Raw genomic sequence first — 13,449 nt, 5'->3', positions numbered from 1 at the left:
GTCCACTGCAGAGCCCTCCACCTGGAGCACAGCTGCAGCCTGGTCCCTTCCCTGCTCAAGTGCCTTCCGTGGCTCCCCAGTGCCGGCTCCTTTGCTGGGCATTCCCAGGTGCCGTGGCCAAGCCTGGAACCAGGGCTGCGGTCTGTCTCCTTCCCTCCTGGGCTCCCTTCAGTGCCCCCACCCATGCCGTGTCCAGCCAGAGGGGACATGCCACACATCCCCACGGCCCTGCCTCACTGATGTGCTGTTTCCACCCCAAATGCCCTTCCCTGTCTCCACCTTGCAAACCGTGTCCACTTCCCTAGTGGGTATCAGGCTTGGAGCTGGGTACCAGAGCCTGTCTGGATGCCCCAGCTCTGTGCCCCTCTAGCCGCTGGCACCATGGTGCATGCTGGCCTAGCTGTGGGGACAGGGGACAGGACGGGGCAGGTAGGAAAAGGCAGGTGTAGGTGCCAGGCAGGCCCAGGCTACAGTCCTGGCAAGTCCCCCGGCAGCTGTGCCCTGCTGACTCTGACAGATTCCGTGAGGGGATCCCTGAGACCCTGCAGGATGGGATACTAACACCCACCTCCTGGGGGTTTGTGAGGAGCGAGGGTAATACACGCAAGGGCCTCCGGCAGGCCCAGCAGCCACTGTGTCTACCTCTTCCTGATGACTGCTACTACTAGCTGTTCAACTTTGGGCAAATTGCTTAACTTCTCTGAGCCTATTTTATTTACTTCAAAAACTTGTCAAGAAGATTAAATAAAACAATGTATATAAAACATCCAGCTCAATGACACACAGTAGGTGCTCTGCAGACCTGTTTCCTTTCTTTCCCTTTTGGTGTCATTTGGTGTGGGTGCCGGGAGTCGCTGGGGCAGGGATGTGAGTCGCATAGCAGCGGGAACTTCCCTGGAAACAACCCACCTATCTGTGGTGGGGTGAGCGGGTCAGCGTGGTACCCGTGGCCAGGTCTGCAGTGGCCGCTGTCTGAGGGCGAAGGCAGTTCGGATGCACACGTAGCGAGACGGACCTTGTGGACCTGTTTGGTTTCCCAGTCTGCTCTGGCTGCCTTAGCAAAACACCACCCGAGGGGCTGCAACCGCAGAAGTGGGTTTCCCCACAGTTTTGGAGGCTGGGGATGTAGATCAAGGTGTCCGTGGATTGGTTTCTCCCGAGGCCCGGGTAGATGCTGTCTCCTCTGCATCTTTGGTGGTCTTCCCTCTGTCCCTGTGTGCTGTTCTCCTGTGAGGACGCTGATCACGTTGGGTTGGGGACCCCCTTAACAGCCTTATTTAATTCAATCACCTCTGACAGACCCTGTCTGAGTACAGGCACATTCTGAGTGCCGGGGGTGCGGTTAACATGTGAACTTTGGGGGGACGTCATTAAACTCAGCACTGAGTGAAAATAAGCCAGGCACAGAGAAGGCAGGTGCTGGTGACTGCTCTTCTGTGAGCATGTCAAAAAGCACACGTCCCGTTTCGCCTCAGCTCCCACACCGTGGTCAGCCCTCAAGACTTCTGTGACCTCCAAAGGTGTGTGGGGTTCCTCCCCAGCAGCAAGCAAGAATGGATTCTGCAGGGCACACCAGCTGGGTGACCTCGGGCTAATCCAGTTCTGGCATAATCTACCTGGAGACCATGTCAGCGGCCACAGGCTGGGGACTCTGTCTCCCTTCCTCAGAGGCTGGTCCCCAGGTTGTCTAGCTGTGCTTCTGACCAACTGACTGCACGTCGGGATTCTGCCTCCTGTTGGATTTGTTTGCTCAAGTGGCCGCAGGACTCGGGAAACGCGTAGGTTTAGTGGTTTACTAAGGAGGGATGATGATACCTGTGGGCACAGGGGTATGCCAGTGTCACTCAGCTGCCCGGAAGCTCTTGGAACCCTGTCTTTTGGCTGTTTGTGGAGACTTCACTGCAGAGGCTCATGGACTGGGTGGGGGACCCAGCAAGGCCTGTCCATTCAGATTTCTTGGCCTCTCCTGCAGCCTCCCTGCCTCCAGGGTGTGGGGCAGGAGCCTTCTGGAATGAGGAGGGTCCCAGTGACCTACTCTCTGACAAGGTGGGTCAGGGAATTTCTCTGTGGTCAGTTCTAAGAGAGTCGGGGAGAATTCGAGTTTCTGTGACCTGCAAGTGGAAGAGAAATCTGGATTCTGTGGACGGCCTCGGGGAAGGAGTTTGGAGGACAGAAGCCAAAGAAATGCCTAGAAGATGCGAGTCCGTAGAGACAGAGGAGGTTGGGGCTCATTGGGGTTGGGGGAGGGGGACGGGGACTTGCCGTCTAACGGGTGTGGTGTGTGGAAAGTGGACGTGGGTGCGGATGATGAGGACGGTGGCCAGGGTCTATGCCATTGTGAATGCATTTAATGCCCCTGAATTGTGCCCTTACAAATGGTTAAATGGGAACTTTCGTATTATGTACATTTTGCCATAATTAAGAAACAAGGCGGGGAGGACCTGCAGGAGGTAGGACAGATGAGGACTTCCCCTCTGAGGCTCGTAGGAAGTGCTGGCTTACGGTTGACAGGGTCTGGTTTGGAGGCCAGGCTGTCCTGTCCAACCCCTTGGATTAGCTGGGTGCACTGTGGGGACTTCTCTGGAGGGCTGGGTGAGTTTAGGAGTCTGAGATTTGTTTCTGCCACTGAGCTATATCCCCAGCTTTCTATTTTTTATTTAGGGTTTCTCTAAGTTGCTGAGGCTGGCTTTGAACTTGTGATCCTCCTGCCTCAGCCTCCCTACTGGGTGGGATGACCAGTGCCGGGGAGGAGCATGGGATTTTAATGTAACCGAGGCTGAGAACTCGGGTCTTAGTTGGGCTCTGAGGTCAGGAGTGTCACTCAGTCGTGGCCCCAGTCCTGCCCCTTGCAGGGTGTTGAGGTGACAGGAATGTGTTGAGCAGACGTGTGGGTTTCTCACTCTGTGAAGAAGCCAGTGGTGAGATCTCACCTCTTGCCAGCTGCTGGACCTGGGGCAAGCGTCGTGCCCTCTTAGAACCTCGGTTTCTTCATCTGTGATATGGGAACAACGGGCTGACCCTGCCGGGTGGAGGGTCTTAGAGATCAGGCCCAGGACAGGATTAGCAGCAGGTGCTTCAGGAATGTGGCGATGTTTACGGCAAGAGGCCACCGGTGTCTGCCTTCCTCAGGTCTGATGTCGCTCTCATTCTCTTAACAGACATGTAGTGTGCACCTGCTGTGTGCTGGCCGTGCCTGGGCTGGCGTGATAACAGGATGAACTTCCTACCTCATGGCACTTGGTTTGCAGAGGGAGGGACAGATGGGAGATGAGGAGGGACACATCTACAGTTACACATGGCCCTAGGTCTGGAAGGAAGCCACCTGGGTGCAGGGAAGAGTGTGTGTGCATGGAGGAGAGTCGGGAGCTGGGACAGGCAGCATTTAAGCAAAGGCAGAGGACAGGAAAGACGCGGCGGCCAGAGCCCGGGGGTGTGTGGTGCAGGCAGCAGGGACAGAGGGTGCGGAGGCCCTGAGCAAGGACAGAGCCCAGTGCCGGAGGGACGGACAGGAGCCCGCCTCTTGTGTGTGGCTTTGCGTCCTGACTAATGGGGACAGGGACAGCATGAAGGTTGAGCTGAGGACAGAGGCCAGGTCATGCAGGGCTCCCTCCCAGCGCTTTCAGACCCCCTCACTGGCCTGATGTCCCTGCCTTTCGAGTTGACCAGCCTGGGTCCTGACGGGCACCCCCGCCTTCCACCCAGCAGGCTCCGGAGCCAGGCTGCTCCGTGCAGTGCTGGCAGGTCACCAAACCTCCGCTGCCTGTTTGTCCATCTGTGAAATGGGGATGCCAGCGTCAAGCGAGTCTGAGCGGAGGGCCGGGCACAGGCGCAGCCCAGGCCGGAGCCGTCTGGGACTGTCCCCGTTGTCGGCTCTGTGGCAACGAGTGTTCACCCGGGAAGCGCTGCATCTTGGAGCCCGGCCGCGGGGTTTGCCTCCTGCTCTCTGTGGCCAACATTTTCATCACCAGACTTTGGGGACTGAGAGGGTCTTAGGTCCTCTTCCCCCTCTGGATGACAGGATGATAAAGTCACAGCAGCAGCAGTTACGCCCGCCTTGCTGGTTCCACAGCCAGCGTCCTTAGTGCTTGGTGCAAATCAGTCCCTTTAATTCTCACAGCAACTCCAAGCGCCGTGATCATTCCCATTTTGCTGCTGAGGAGACTGAGGCCAGCTTGGACTGAGTCCAAGCCTGGAGTCCTGGGCTGCCAGCGTGGAGGCAGATGGCAGGGCTGGCCCCGAGGGCCCCTGCAGACCCCGTGGGGGCTGCCATGGAGGAGGAAGCGTCTTAGCTGGGGTCTTCAAGGGTCAGCGGGGCAGCCACTGCTGATGCCAGGTGCACAGGCTGCGGAGTGGCAGGGCCCTGGTGCTCCCTGGCAAGGCCCAGGCTCCTGAGAGGGTGGCCAGGGGCCAGGGCGCTGGAGGGAAGGAGCCGGCCTTTTAAGGAAACATTTCTCTGCTTTAGAAGAAGGAGCGGGCGTGAGGCAGGCAACCCTGAAGCCCACGACCAGGCCCGGTGGCCGACTGGAGCGCGGCGGGGGTGGGCAGAGGCCTCTGGGGGCTGCAGGCCCTGAGGGGGCCCAGGCGCCAGGCCCTCTACGGACGACGCTCAGCTCTCACCCTTGGTCCGGATTCTTAGAGGATGCTGTTGCCCCAGGACACCTGGGCCCGCTCGGCCCATGGCCTTAGCGTGGGTTTGGGAGCAAGACCCTCCCGCTGGTCTAAGAAGGCCCCTCCCTGCACCTCGCTTCCCCGGGGCCTCGTCTCTGGATGGACAGCGAAGGGGCCAGGCCCTGGAGGACGAGCGGAACCCTCGTCCTGCACTCGGCCCTCCAGGCAGGGTCCACGGCTGGCTCCAGCGCCCAGACAGGAGCGCCGCAAGGGTGCGGCCCTGTGCATGGTGCCCACTCCCCCAGGACCTGCGACCCTTGGTGACGGGAGTCTAGGGAGAAGACTCTGGAGCCTGACCGTGTCTGGAAACCTCACCCTCACAGTGGGCTTGGGCTGTGCCGAGCAAGGACAGCAGTGTCCCCTGTGGCTGAGACCTTGTCTGGTGGGCAGGGCAGGCAGGCAGTCCTGCAGCAGCGCTGGGGACCCGCCTGCCCCCGACCCCCTCCAGCCCACCCCAGGCCCAGATCCCTTAGGTGCCTCCTCTAAACAGTCACTCACAGTTCTGTGCTTGGGTGTATTGAGAGCCCTGGACTTCTGGGAACAGTTCCCCTTATCTCCTTATTCTCCTGAAAGTGGGGCCATGTTTGATAAGGTCCGCTTTACATCTCGTCCTGGGAATCAGACTGCCTGGGTTTAAATCCCAAGCACTTATCAGCTGTGTGACCTGGGGCAGGTTGTTTAACCTCTCTGTGCCCACCCCTGGCCCTCACTGAGGATATAACAGTATCTACTGAGTTACTGAAAGAATTCAGTGGGTCAACATGGGTAAAGTGTTTATAATAATGCCGTCAGTGGGACATATTCAATAAATATCAGATATTGTTCTGTGTCTATATGGGGGGCATCCCATCCTCCCAACAGCCCTGGAGTACTATTGAGTAAAAGAGATTAAACATTAAGACTCAATCACCCTTCTGCTGGAGAGTGAGCTTGCTGTCACATGACTGACTCAAGGACCCAGGGACGCTCACTCTGGCACCTCTGCCCCCACAGAGCTTGGGCACACTGTCACCCAGGGTGTCCTCATCTGGGCTGGTGTGTCAAGTCTGGAGAGCCCTGTGGGCTGGCCACACAGGGTCAGGTGGAGGGGGCCAGCCTGGTGGCCTCTGCACGACCAGAGCCAGCGGGGACTGTGGACTCTGCGTCAGGCAGCAACGAGGGTGGCCGGGAGGGGCTGCCCTCTGCCCACTGTCTGGGGAGGCGGCTGCCCCCTCTCTGGCCACCCAGGGCCTGTGTCCAGACACGCTCATGCCTGAGGGACAGCTCCCCTCTGTCCCCTGTGCGGGCCCCTTGCCTGCTGCTTGGGTCGGGAACTGGAGCCAAGGTTGAACTCTGAGTTCCAAGAAAAATGTGTCCCAGCTAGAAAGAAGGAGCACACGAGTCTCTGATGCATGCCCGTCAGGGTGGTGGCTTGGTGGCCTGGCCTGGCGGGGTGGCGGTAGCAGGAGGGTCCTGGGTGTGGCGCCCGCCTGCCCCTCACCACCCTCCAGCTCCTTCTGGTCTGGGGCCCCGTCACCATGGCCTTCTCCAGACCAGAGAGGAGGGTGAGGCAAGGCTGAAGGTGACGGCAGCCGCAGGAGGGTGGCCTGGCCCTGCTCAGAGCCCCTGTTTATTAGCAGCAGGCTGCTTTCCGTGGAAGAGCTGGCGGCCACGGCCAAGCCGGCTTCCCCACACTCTGGGGAACTCGGCCAGAGTCGGGGTTCTCCTGGGCTCTCACTGGGTGAGATGCTTTGGCACTGGGGAGCATCCGGGGGGGCCTTTTCCTTCTCTAGAGGGCTTCATCGGAAAAACCGGCCGAGTGCAAGGGAAAAAGAAACCCTCTTCCTAATCCCATAAGCCACTGTCGCTAAAATGCTGGCACGCTGACCTCCGGTCTTCCAGGTCTGATGTTTTTGGCATAATCGTAAATCGTCCCCTCCCCCTTCCCAGGCACCACGGCTTAGGTATCACTCTGTGTTGCTGGTGGCCTTCTGAAGAACGCTGGCCCAGGGAGGGATCAGCGCACGCCTGCAGGGACGGGGTGTCTCTCGTGGAGGTGGGGCGGGGGATGACCTCAGCAGGCGGGTGGTCTGTGCCCACCGGAGATGCTAACCTGCCTTTCTCTGCTGTTCCCACAGGTGGCTGCCCCCTGCGTTCCTCCGTCCAACCATGAGCTGGTGGTGAGTGACAGCCCATTCCTTCCCCTCCAGCCCCTCCTGCAACTCACGTGAGCCCCAAATGTGCCGGCAGCCCGAGAGCTGGGTGATGGGGTGGGGAGGGTCGGCGTCCCTGGGCCCGAGCTGGACTGGGAGGAAATGAGTCATGAGGTCTCTTCTGATGAGATGCAGGGCCTGCTATTTCCAATTTTGAGACTTCAAGTCCTTGGAAAAACCCATAAAAGGGCATCTTGTATGTCTCCAGGCCTGGCCAGGTGCCTGTTGTCCCAGGGCTTAGAGGACCAGGGGGTGCCGTGGCATCCTCTTCCATGTGCCTGTCCCGGGTCAAGAGCCCTTCACTGGAGGCAGGGGGATGGAGGGCGTGACCCAGCCAGCTTCTACATCCAGGTCACCTCTGTCCCCCCGAACTCCTTGGCTTGACTCTGCTTCTCTGTTCTCCTGACTTTTCCCCACCTCCTCCCCCATGAGGCTTCCAGAACAGGCTGGACGGGGGCAGGACCCCTGTGAGCTGTGGGCTGTGTGGAGGGCCCTGCTCCTGACTGATCCCAGCTGGGCGGACTGGGGCTGTTGGCAGGGCTTCTTCCCTGGCCCTCCAGGCCCCCCAGGTCCTTCTGTCCCCCTGCTTGCATGTGAGTCATGGAGGGCGCCATGGATGGGCCACCTGACGGGCTGGTGTGGGGTGTCATGGGGCAGTTGTAGCTGTCCTCCCGCCAGCCAGACACTGGACACACACTCAGGCCACGTAATCTCCTATGCCCACATCCACTCGCTACGTGAAGGTGGGCCGGTCCCCCTCTTTCTGTTTGGACCTTAGTTTTTCTTCCTGCCCAGGGAAGGTTGGGCTGGATCCTCCCAAGGCCTTTTCGGTGTGGAGGTGCATTCTCTGCCCTTGCCCCTGTTCCCCGGGGGCCCAGGGCAGTGTCACTGTCCCCGCCTGAGCCAGGCCCTGCCCAGCTATTTACCTTCCCTGCAGGGTCCCTCCTCCTGGCTCACTAGGGTCAGACCCCCTGGGCCTCAGCCGCCTGGCTTTGTGCTCCAGATGTGAAGTGTTAGTCACACAGAGCCTGGCTCAGGGTCGTCCTCAATAGGAGGGGCAGGGGCGGGTGCTGCAGGGGATGGGACCCGAGCAGCCTGGCCTGGAACTCCCAGAGACAGAGCTCTGCGGTCTCACAGGGCCACGGTGGGAGCCCGCGGAGGGCAGGCAGGGAGGTGGAGCCTGTCTTGCTCCTCATTCTGGCTGAACCACCACCTTGTGGCTGAGAACAGAATGTCCTTGGCTGGTTGGGGAGGTTAGGGTCCAGGGTTAGGGACCACCAAGTGAAGCCAGATGTGTGGCCACTGGGAGTCTCGTGAGTTTTGTTTATGGGAGGAAAGGTCAGGGGTCAGGACAAAAGGGACTAGGCTGGCATTCCAGCGGGAGGAGTGCAGTGGGGATCCAGAAGGAACTGGCCTGCCTGAGGGAGGCTGGGACTCTTCGTGTCCCTGCAGTGGGCCCACCTGCGGAGGGGCCTCCGACCCCCCAGGAGGTTGGAGGGGCCACCGGGTGGTGGGGCAGGTGGCGTTGCCCTGCTCCCTGAGTCAGAACCCGCCTCCCCATCAGGAGCCAGGAAGCTCCATTTCCTCTCTGGAGCCTGCTCCCTGCTCCTCCCCAGGCCCTTCTCCCCCATCCCCTAAGTTCAAGTGCGTGACCCCGAACACAAAACTCAGCCTCTCTAATTCTTAGTTTCCCTTCTTTGGAATGGGAGCCAGGAATAGTACCCGCTTGGTAAGGTAGTCAGAAGAACAAAATGAGCAGATTAGTCCACTTAATTAATCTCTGCTCAGACCCCCCGAGCCTGCCCACTTCACCTGGAGGAAAAGCCCAGGCCTTCCACTGACCTGTCCAGCCCTCTGTGACAGGTCCCTCTCACCTCATCTTCTCCTAGAGGTGTCTCCTTCCCTTCCTTTTCAGTCACCTCGACTTCTTGCTGATCCTTGAACATACTAGGCCCGATTCTGCCTCAGGGCCTTGGCACTTGCGGTTGCCTCTGCTAGGAATGCCCTTCCTGCAGATACCTGCAGGGTTCTTCCTCCATGACCCCACTCTTCCCTCGAGAGTCTCTCCCTGCGTCGCTGCCCCTCAGACTCATCACCCTCCAATGCACCTTGTGCTTTACTTGTTTATCTTTAAGGGGCTCCGCCCACTCCAGCAGGTCAATTTCTTAAGGACGAGGGTTTCTTTTTATGGTCGGGTGGTCGCTGCGTCCTCCCTTTCTTGCACACAGTAGGTGCTCTGTATGTGTTTCCAGGAGGGCAGGCACTCAGCCTGACAGCGGGCACAGGTTAGGTCTGCTGCCCGTGAGCTGGAGCACTGTGGCTCCTGTGTCCCTGCCGCCTGCTGGGCGTGGCTCTGGAGTTCTGCCCTGGGGGCTGCGTCGGGACAGCCGACCTTCACTGAAGCCCTGCTGCTGTCCCCAGAGTGGGAAAGTGGCCCAGGGGAAACCAGGAGAAAGTTGCCCCCCACCCCCCAAGCACTCAGCACCTGTTTCCTGATGGCCAAGTGCTTTGAACAGGTTCGCAAGAGGGAGGAAAGGGCGGGTTTGTATTTTTCCTTCCTTTTCCATTCTCTGCCTGCCCTTCGGGCTCAGCGGGCTGCTCTCCGGCCTCCCTGCCCCCTCCTCGTTCCCTCATGCGGTGAGTTTGTCCATCCGTGGGTCTGTCCTGTTTTCTCCCTGGCTCCACATGACCCCAGCTCTCCCTTGGCCTTCTCGCTGGTCCTGTTTCAATCCTACCCCCCTGGGATTAGCATCCCTCATTTCTGGACCCAGAATTTCAGCCCAGCTTCAGGCCCTGCTGGCCAAACACATTTTCCAGCCTGTGCCTAGGCCAGCCAGGGCAAAGTAGCTTAATCTTCAACCCATGTTTTCGTCTTACTCAACAGATGTTGCCCAAGTGCTTGGGTAGAAGGGTCCTAGGGTCGTCTCCCTCCTGTGGGGTCCACGGTGGGGCGGGATGGGGTGGGGCAACTTGTTTGCCATGGACACTCCTGATCGTTGGAAAGAGCTGAGGCAGCTTGTTTCAGTTTTTGGAAAGTAAGAATCAAAGGAATTTCCCCCATGGCAATAGCCAAATGGAGTGGCCACCAAGGTCATCAGATGCCAGATCCTTCTGCCCATGCAGCCTGGTGCCCAGGAGACCTGGGCTAGGAGAGAAACAGTGTGCAGGCTGCTTCCCTTGCCTGGGCCAGCCCACAGCAGGGGTGCAGAAGAATGTCCCTGTGGAATGACTTGGGTAGGGACGGGGAGTCTGGGAGGTAGGGGAAGTATGGAGGGATGGGACTGTCAGACCGGTTTTGGTTTGGCCACACAGCAATACAGCAGTTCCTCCCCTTATTTGAGGTTTCACTTTCCTTGCTTTCAGTTCCCCAAACACAACTGAGGACCAAAAATATTAATGGAAAATTCCAGAAACAATTTTCACATTTTAAATTGGATGCTGTCCTAAGTGGCACAGTGAAATCACTTGATGTTTGGCTCTGCCTTGCCAGGGACACTAGTCATCCCTATGTCCAGTGTATCCACACTGTATTAGCTACCTGCCCATTAGTTACGTGGCAGCTATCCTAGTTAGCAGTTCAACTGTCCTGATTTTGCAGTTCTTGTCTTCAGTGGCCTTTTTTCCCTTAATAATGGCCCCAAAGCACAAGAGAAGATGCCAATAATTTGGACATACCAAAGGGCAGCCATAAAGTGCTTCCTTTAAGCAAAAAGGTGAAAGTTTTTCATGTACATATAGGTTTGCAGTGCTATCCGTGGTTTTAGTCATTCACTGGGGATCTTGGAACTCTCCCCATATATGAGGGGGGCTTTTATAATAACAGCAGTGAAACACTAACCCTTTTGTAGAACTTTATTGCAAGTTTTTCAAAATAAGCACTTAACCCTGACAGTGGCACAGAGGAGGGGTTCTGTGCTTTATGTAGGTTGAGGGACTGAGGCTAAAGGTTGCAGAGTCATTCAAAGGGGGACTGGGGTTTCCACTCAGCAGTCTGGCACCAGTGTCCACCCTCCTAGCCACTAATAATGACAATATTACTATCATTTGCATAGCACCTGCAGTTTTCAAAGCCCTTTCCATGACAGGAGGCCACTGGGGACCCCTGGTGACTTGTGTGGAAGCTTGGGCAGGCCTGAGCCCATCCCGTGTAGGCAGGAAGAACATATGTGCAGTGGAGCAAACTGGGGCTCAGGAAAGGTAGGCGACTTGTCCATGGTCACACAGCTAGCCGTGTTAGGGACTGGATCAGGGGCATACCCTTGGGGACCTCAGTACCTGCTCCTGATGTTAAGGACCTCATGTTACCAGGTATCGGGTTTCTGCTCTTTCTAAATAGCTAACTTCTCTGTTAGCTAGTGGGCCTGGGCTTTGGGAGAGGGTCTGTCTGTCCATCCATCTAATTGTCCATCCATCCTACCAACAAATAGCTCCAGAGCACCTACTGTGTGCCAGCTACTGCTCAACATGCTAGGGCTGCCATGTTCTTTTCTGCCAGAGTTGCCAGGGCTTCTTTTTTAAGGAAATGAGGAACTTTTGGATGGTGCATGAGCCCTAAGATTTTAAAAGGACTTCCCCAAGGTTCCTGGTGTTGGATCTGGGACCAGAAGGCAACTTGCTCGCTGCCCCACGGAAGAAGAGAGGGGAGTGGTGCTAATGGGTATTGGAGGATGCTCCTGGACTGCTCTCCATCCGGGACTGTGACTGGCAGTCTCTGTAGTCTGGACTCTGGTCAGATGCATTTCATCCCAGGACACTGAGTGGGTTATGGGCAGCTGTCTTTGGAAATCCTGGAACACGGAGCCGTGCCAGGCGAGAAGCCTGACCATAGGCCAGCTTCCGAGGGGAAGCGGCACCCTGAGCTCTGCCTTCTCAGAGGATCCCCCATGTTGGGAGGGAGGTCGAATAGCCCACCCTGTGGAACCCCTAGGGCTGCTTAGTCCTGAGAGGGGACCGGGGGTGGGTGCGAAGGCAGGTGGGAGCATGCTGCGGGACCGGTGATTGTACCCCGAACTAGAGCCTAGTAGGTTCTACTAGAAGGTTGTCATGAGCAAGAGGAGATTGGGCATGAAGAGGAGTTCCTAACGATGAAAATGGCCAAGTGGGCTGTCCAGTGTCCCGTCAAGGGATGGACACCCATTGGGTGTGAGGCCCACTGAGGACACCACCACATGGGATCTGCCTAGGCGACACCCTCAAACTCCCTCAGGCTCTTCCCTTAAGCTGGGTTGGGAAGGGCCGTGGTCCCTGGAGTCAAGGCCTCTGTGAAGATGCTGACCACCGCCCCTTTGACCACCCTGGGAGAGGCCCACATGGGAGCGCCGTCCTCAGGGAACCTGCGATTCCATTGGAAAGAGAGGGAGAACAGTACCATAGACATTAATCAGTGCCAACTCTGGGGTAACCTTGGGGTTCAGGGGAAGAACCCTCCAGGTTGGGCAGGTTTTCCTCCTGTTGCAAGGCCAGTTTAAGATCTGAGCCAAAAGAAGAAAGAAGGGAAGGAAGAGGTAGGGCATTCCAGAAGGTGGTGGGTTTGAAACAGACGGCTAGGGCCTGGGTGCAAATAACTCACCCTGACAAGGGCCGGGCAAGTCCAGTGTGAGCGTGTTTGGCCAACCTGCTCCCAATGGGGGAGGACGGGATTGGGTGGCCTCGTATATCATACCGGCAGCCCTGGCTGGGGTTGGGGACCAGCAAGTGCAGGGATGATGTTGGGGTGAGCGTGGCATGCATGGTGTGCAGAAGCCTCCGTAAGCGGAAGCTGCATAAGCAGAAGCTGCATATCGGAGAAGGAAGGGCAAGGCAGTGGAGGCGAGCAGCCACACAGGGAAGAGGCCAGGTTTTGGAGGAGGCCAAGCCGGGTTGGGGAACTTGAACTTGATGTGCTGAGCAGTAAGAGCCATTATGGGTCCTTGAGTGGGGAAGTGACCAAAGCAGGATTTTAGAGCTGGTCGTTTGCTGCCAGCTGTAGGTGGCCAGGCGGGGACTGGGGTTGGTGTGGCCATAGGACAGGACAGGGCAGGCCAGGCGAGGCTGGTACAGACTCTCAGCACGGGCTGCAGAGGCTTCAGGCAAGAGAGGCCAGAGGGCATGGAAGAAGGGCGAGGGAGCTCAGCCTTGCAGGGGGAGCTGACGTCCTGGGGCTGCGTGGTAAGAGGGAGTGCAGACTGTTCCAGCCTGGGCCTGGGCCAGGACTGGCCAAGGTGCCCGGGTTGCCCAGCGCCTGTCAGGATTTGGGTGCTGGCCCCTGAGGTGCCAGGGGAGGGGCTGAGGACAGGAGTGGGCTTGCCCAGGCCCTCCCGGGGGGTGGGGATCAGGCATAGCTTTCCACTTAATCACATTGGGCCTGTTCTCTTCCTCTGGTGGCCTCGGCCCACTGGGAGCAGAGGGGCCCTGCAGCAGCTTCAGCCATGCCCTTGGGGTTTGGCCCCCTGGCTACCCTCTGCAGGCCCCCTGCCTGTCTAGCACCCTCCCTCCTGCCCCCTGCCCTGGCCGGCCCACCCCTCCTCTTGGCTCCCACTTCCTCAAGGTGGAGTGAGGCGGGAAGGCAGGTTCTGAGGGACAGACCTCGGCTCACATGGAGCTGATCAGG

At 58.2% G+C, this 13,449-nt stretch overlaps 1 protein-coding gene across 13 annotated transcripts in view; it reads left to right on the top strand.

Annotated features, from left to right (window-relative positions):
- The window catches only part of Tns1 (tensin 1), a 184,730-nt gene that overhangs the window by 70,598 nt on the left and 100,683 nt on the right, over positions 1–13,449 (top strand). For all 13 annotated transcript variants that reach the window (XM_047544728.1, XM_047544724.1, XM_047544725.1 and 10 more), the window contains one exon: positions 6,786–6,827. In XM_047544728.1, the coding sequence (XP_047400684.1) occupies positions 6,786–6,827 (42 nt within the window). The remainder of the gene's footprint in view (positions 1–6,785; positions 6,828–13,449) is intronic.

This window comes from Sciurus carolinensis, chromosome 3, assembly GCF_902686445.1.
Source record: "Sciurus carolinensis chromosome 3, mSciCar1.2, whole genome shotgun sequence".
NCBI lineage: Eukaryota > Metazoa > Chordata > Mammalia > Rodentia > Sciuridae > Sciurus > Sciurus carolinensis.
The sequence above is the reverse complement of the archived record's forward strand: the minus strand, read 5'-3'. Positions and strand labels throughout refer to the sequence as shown.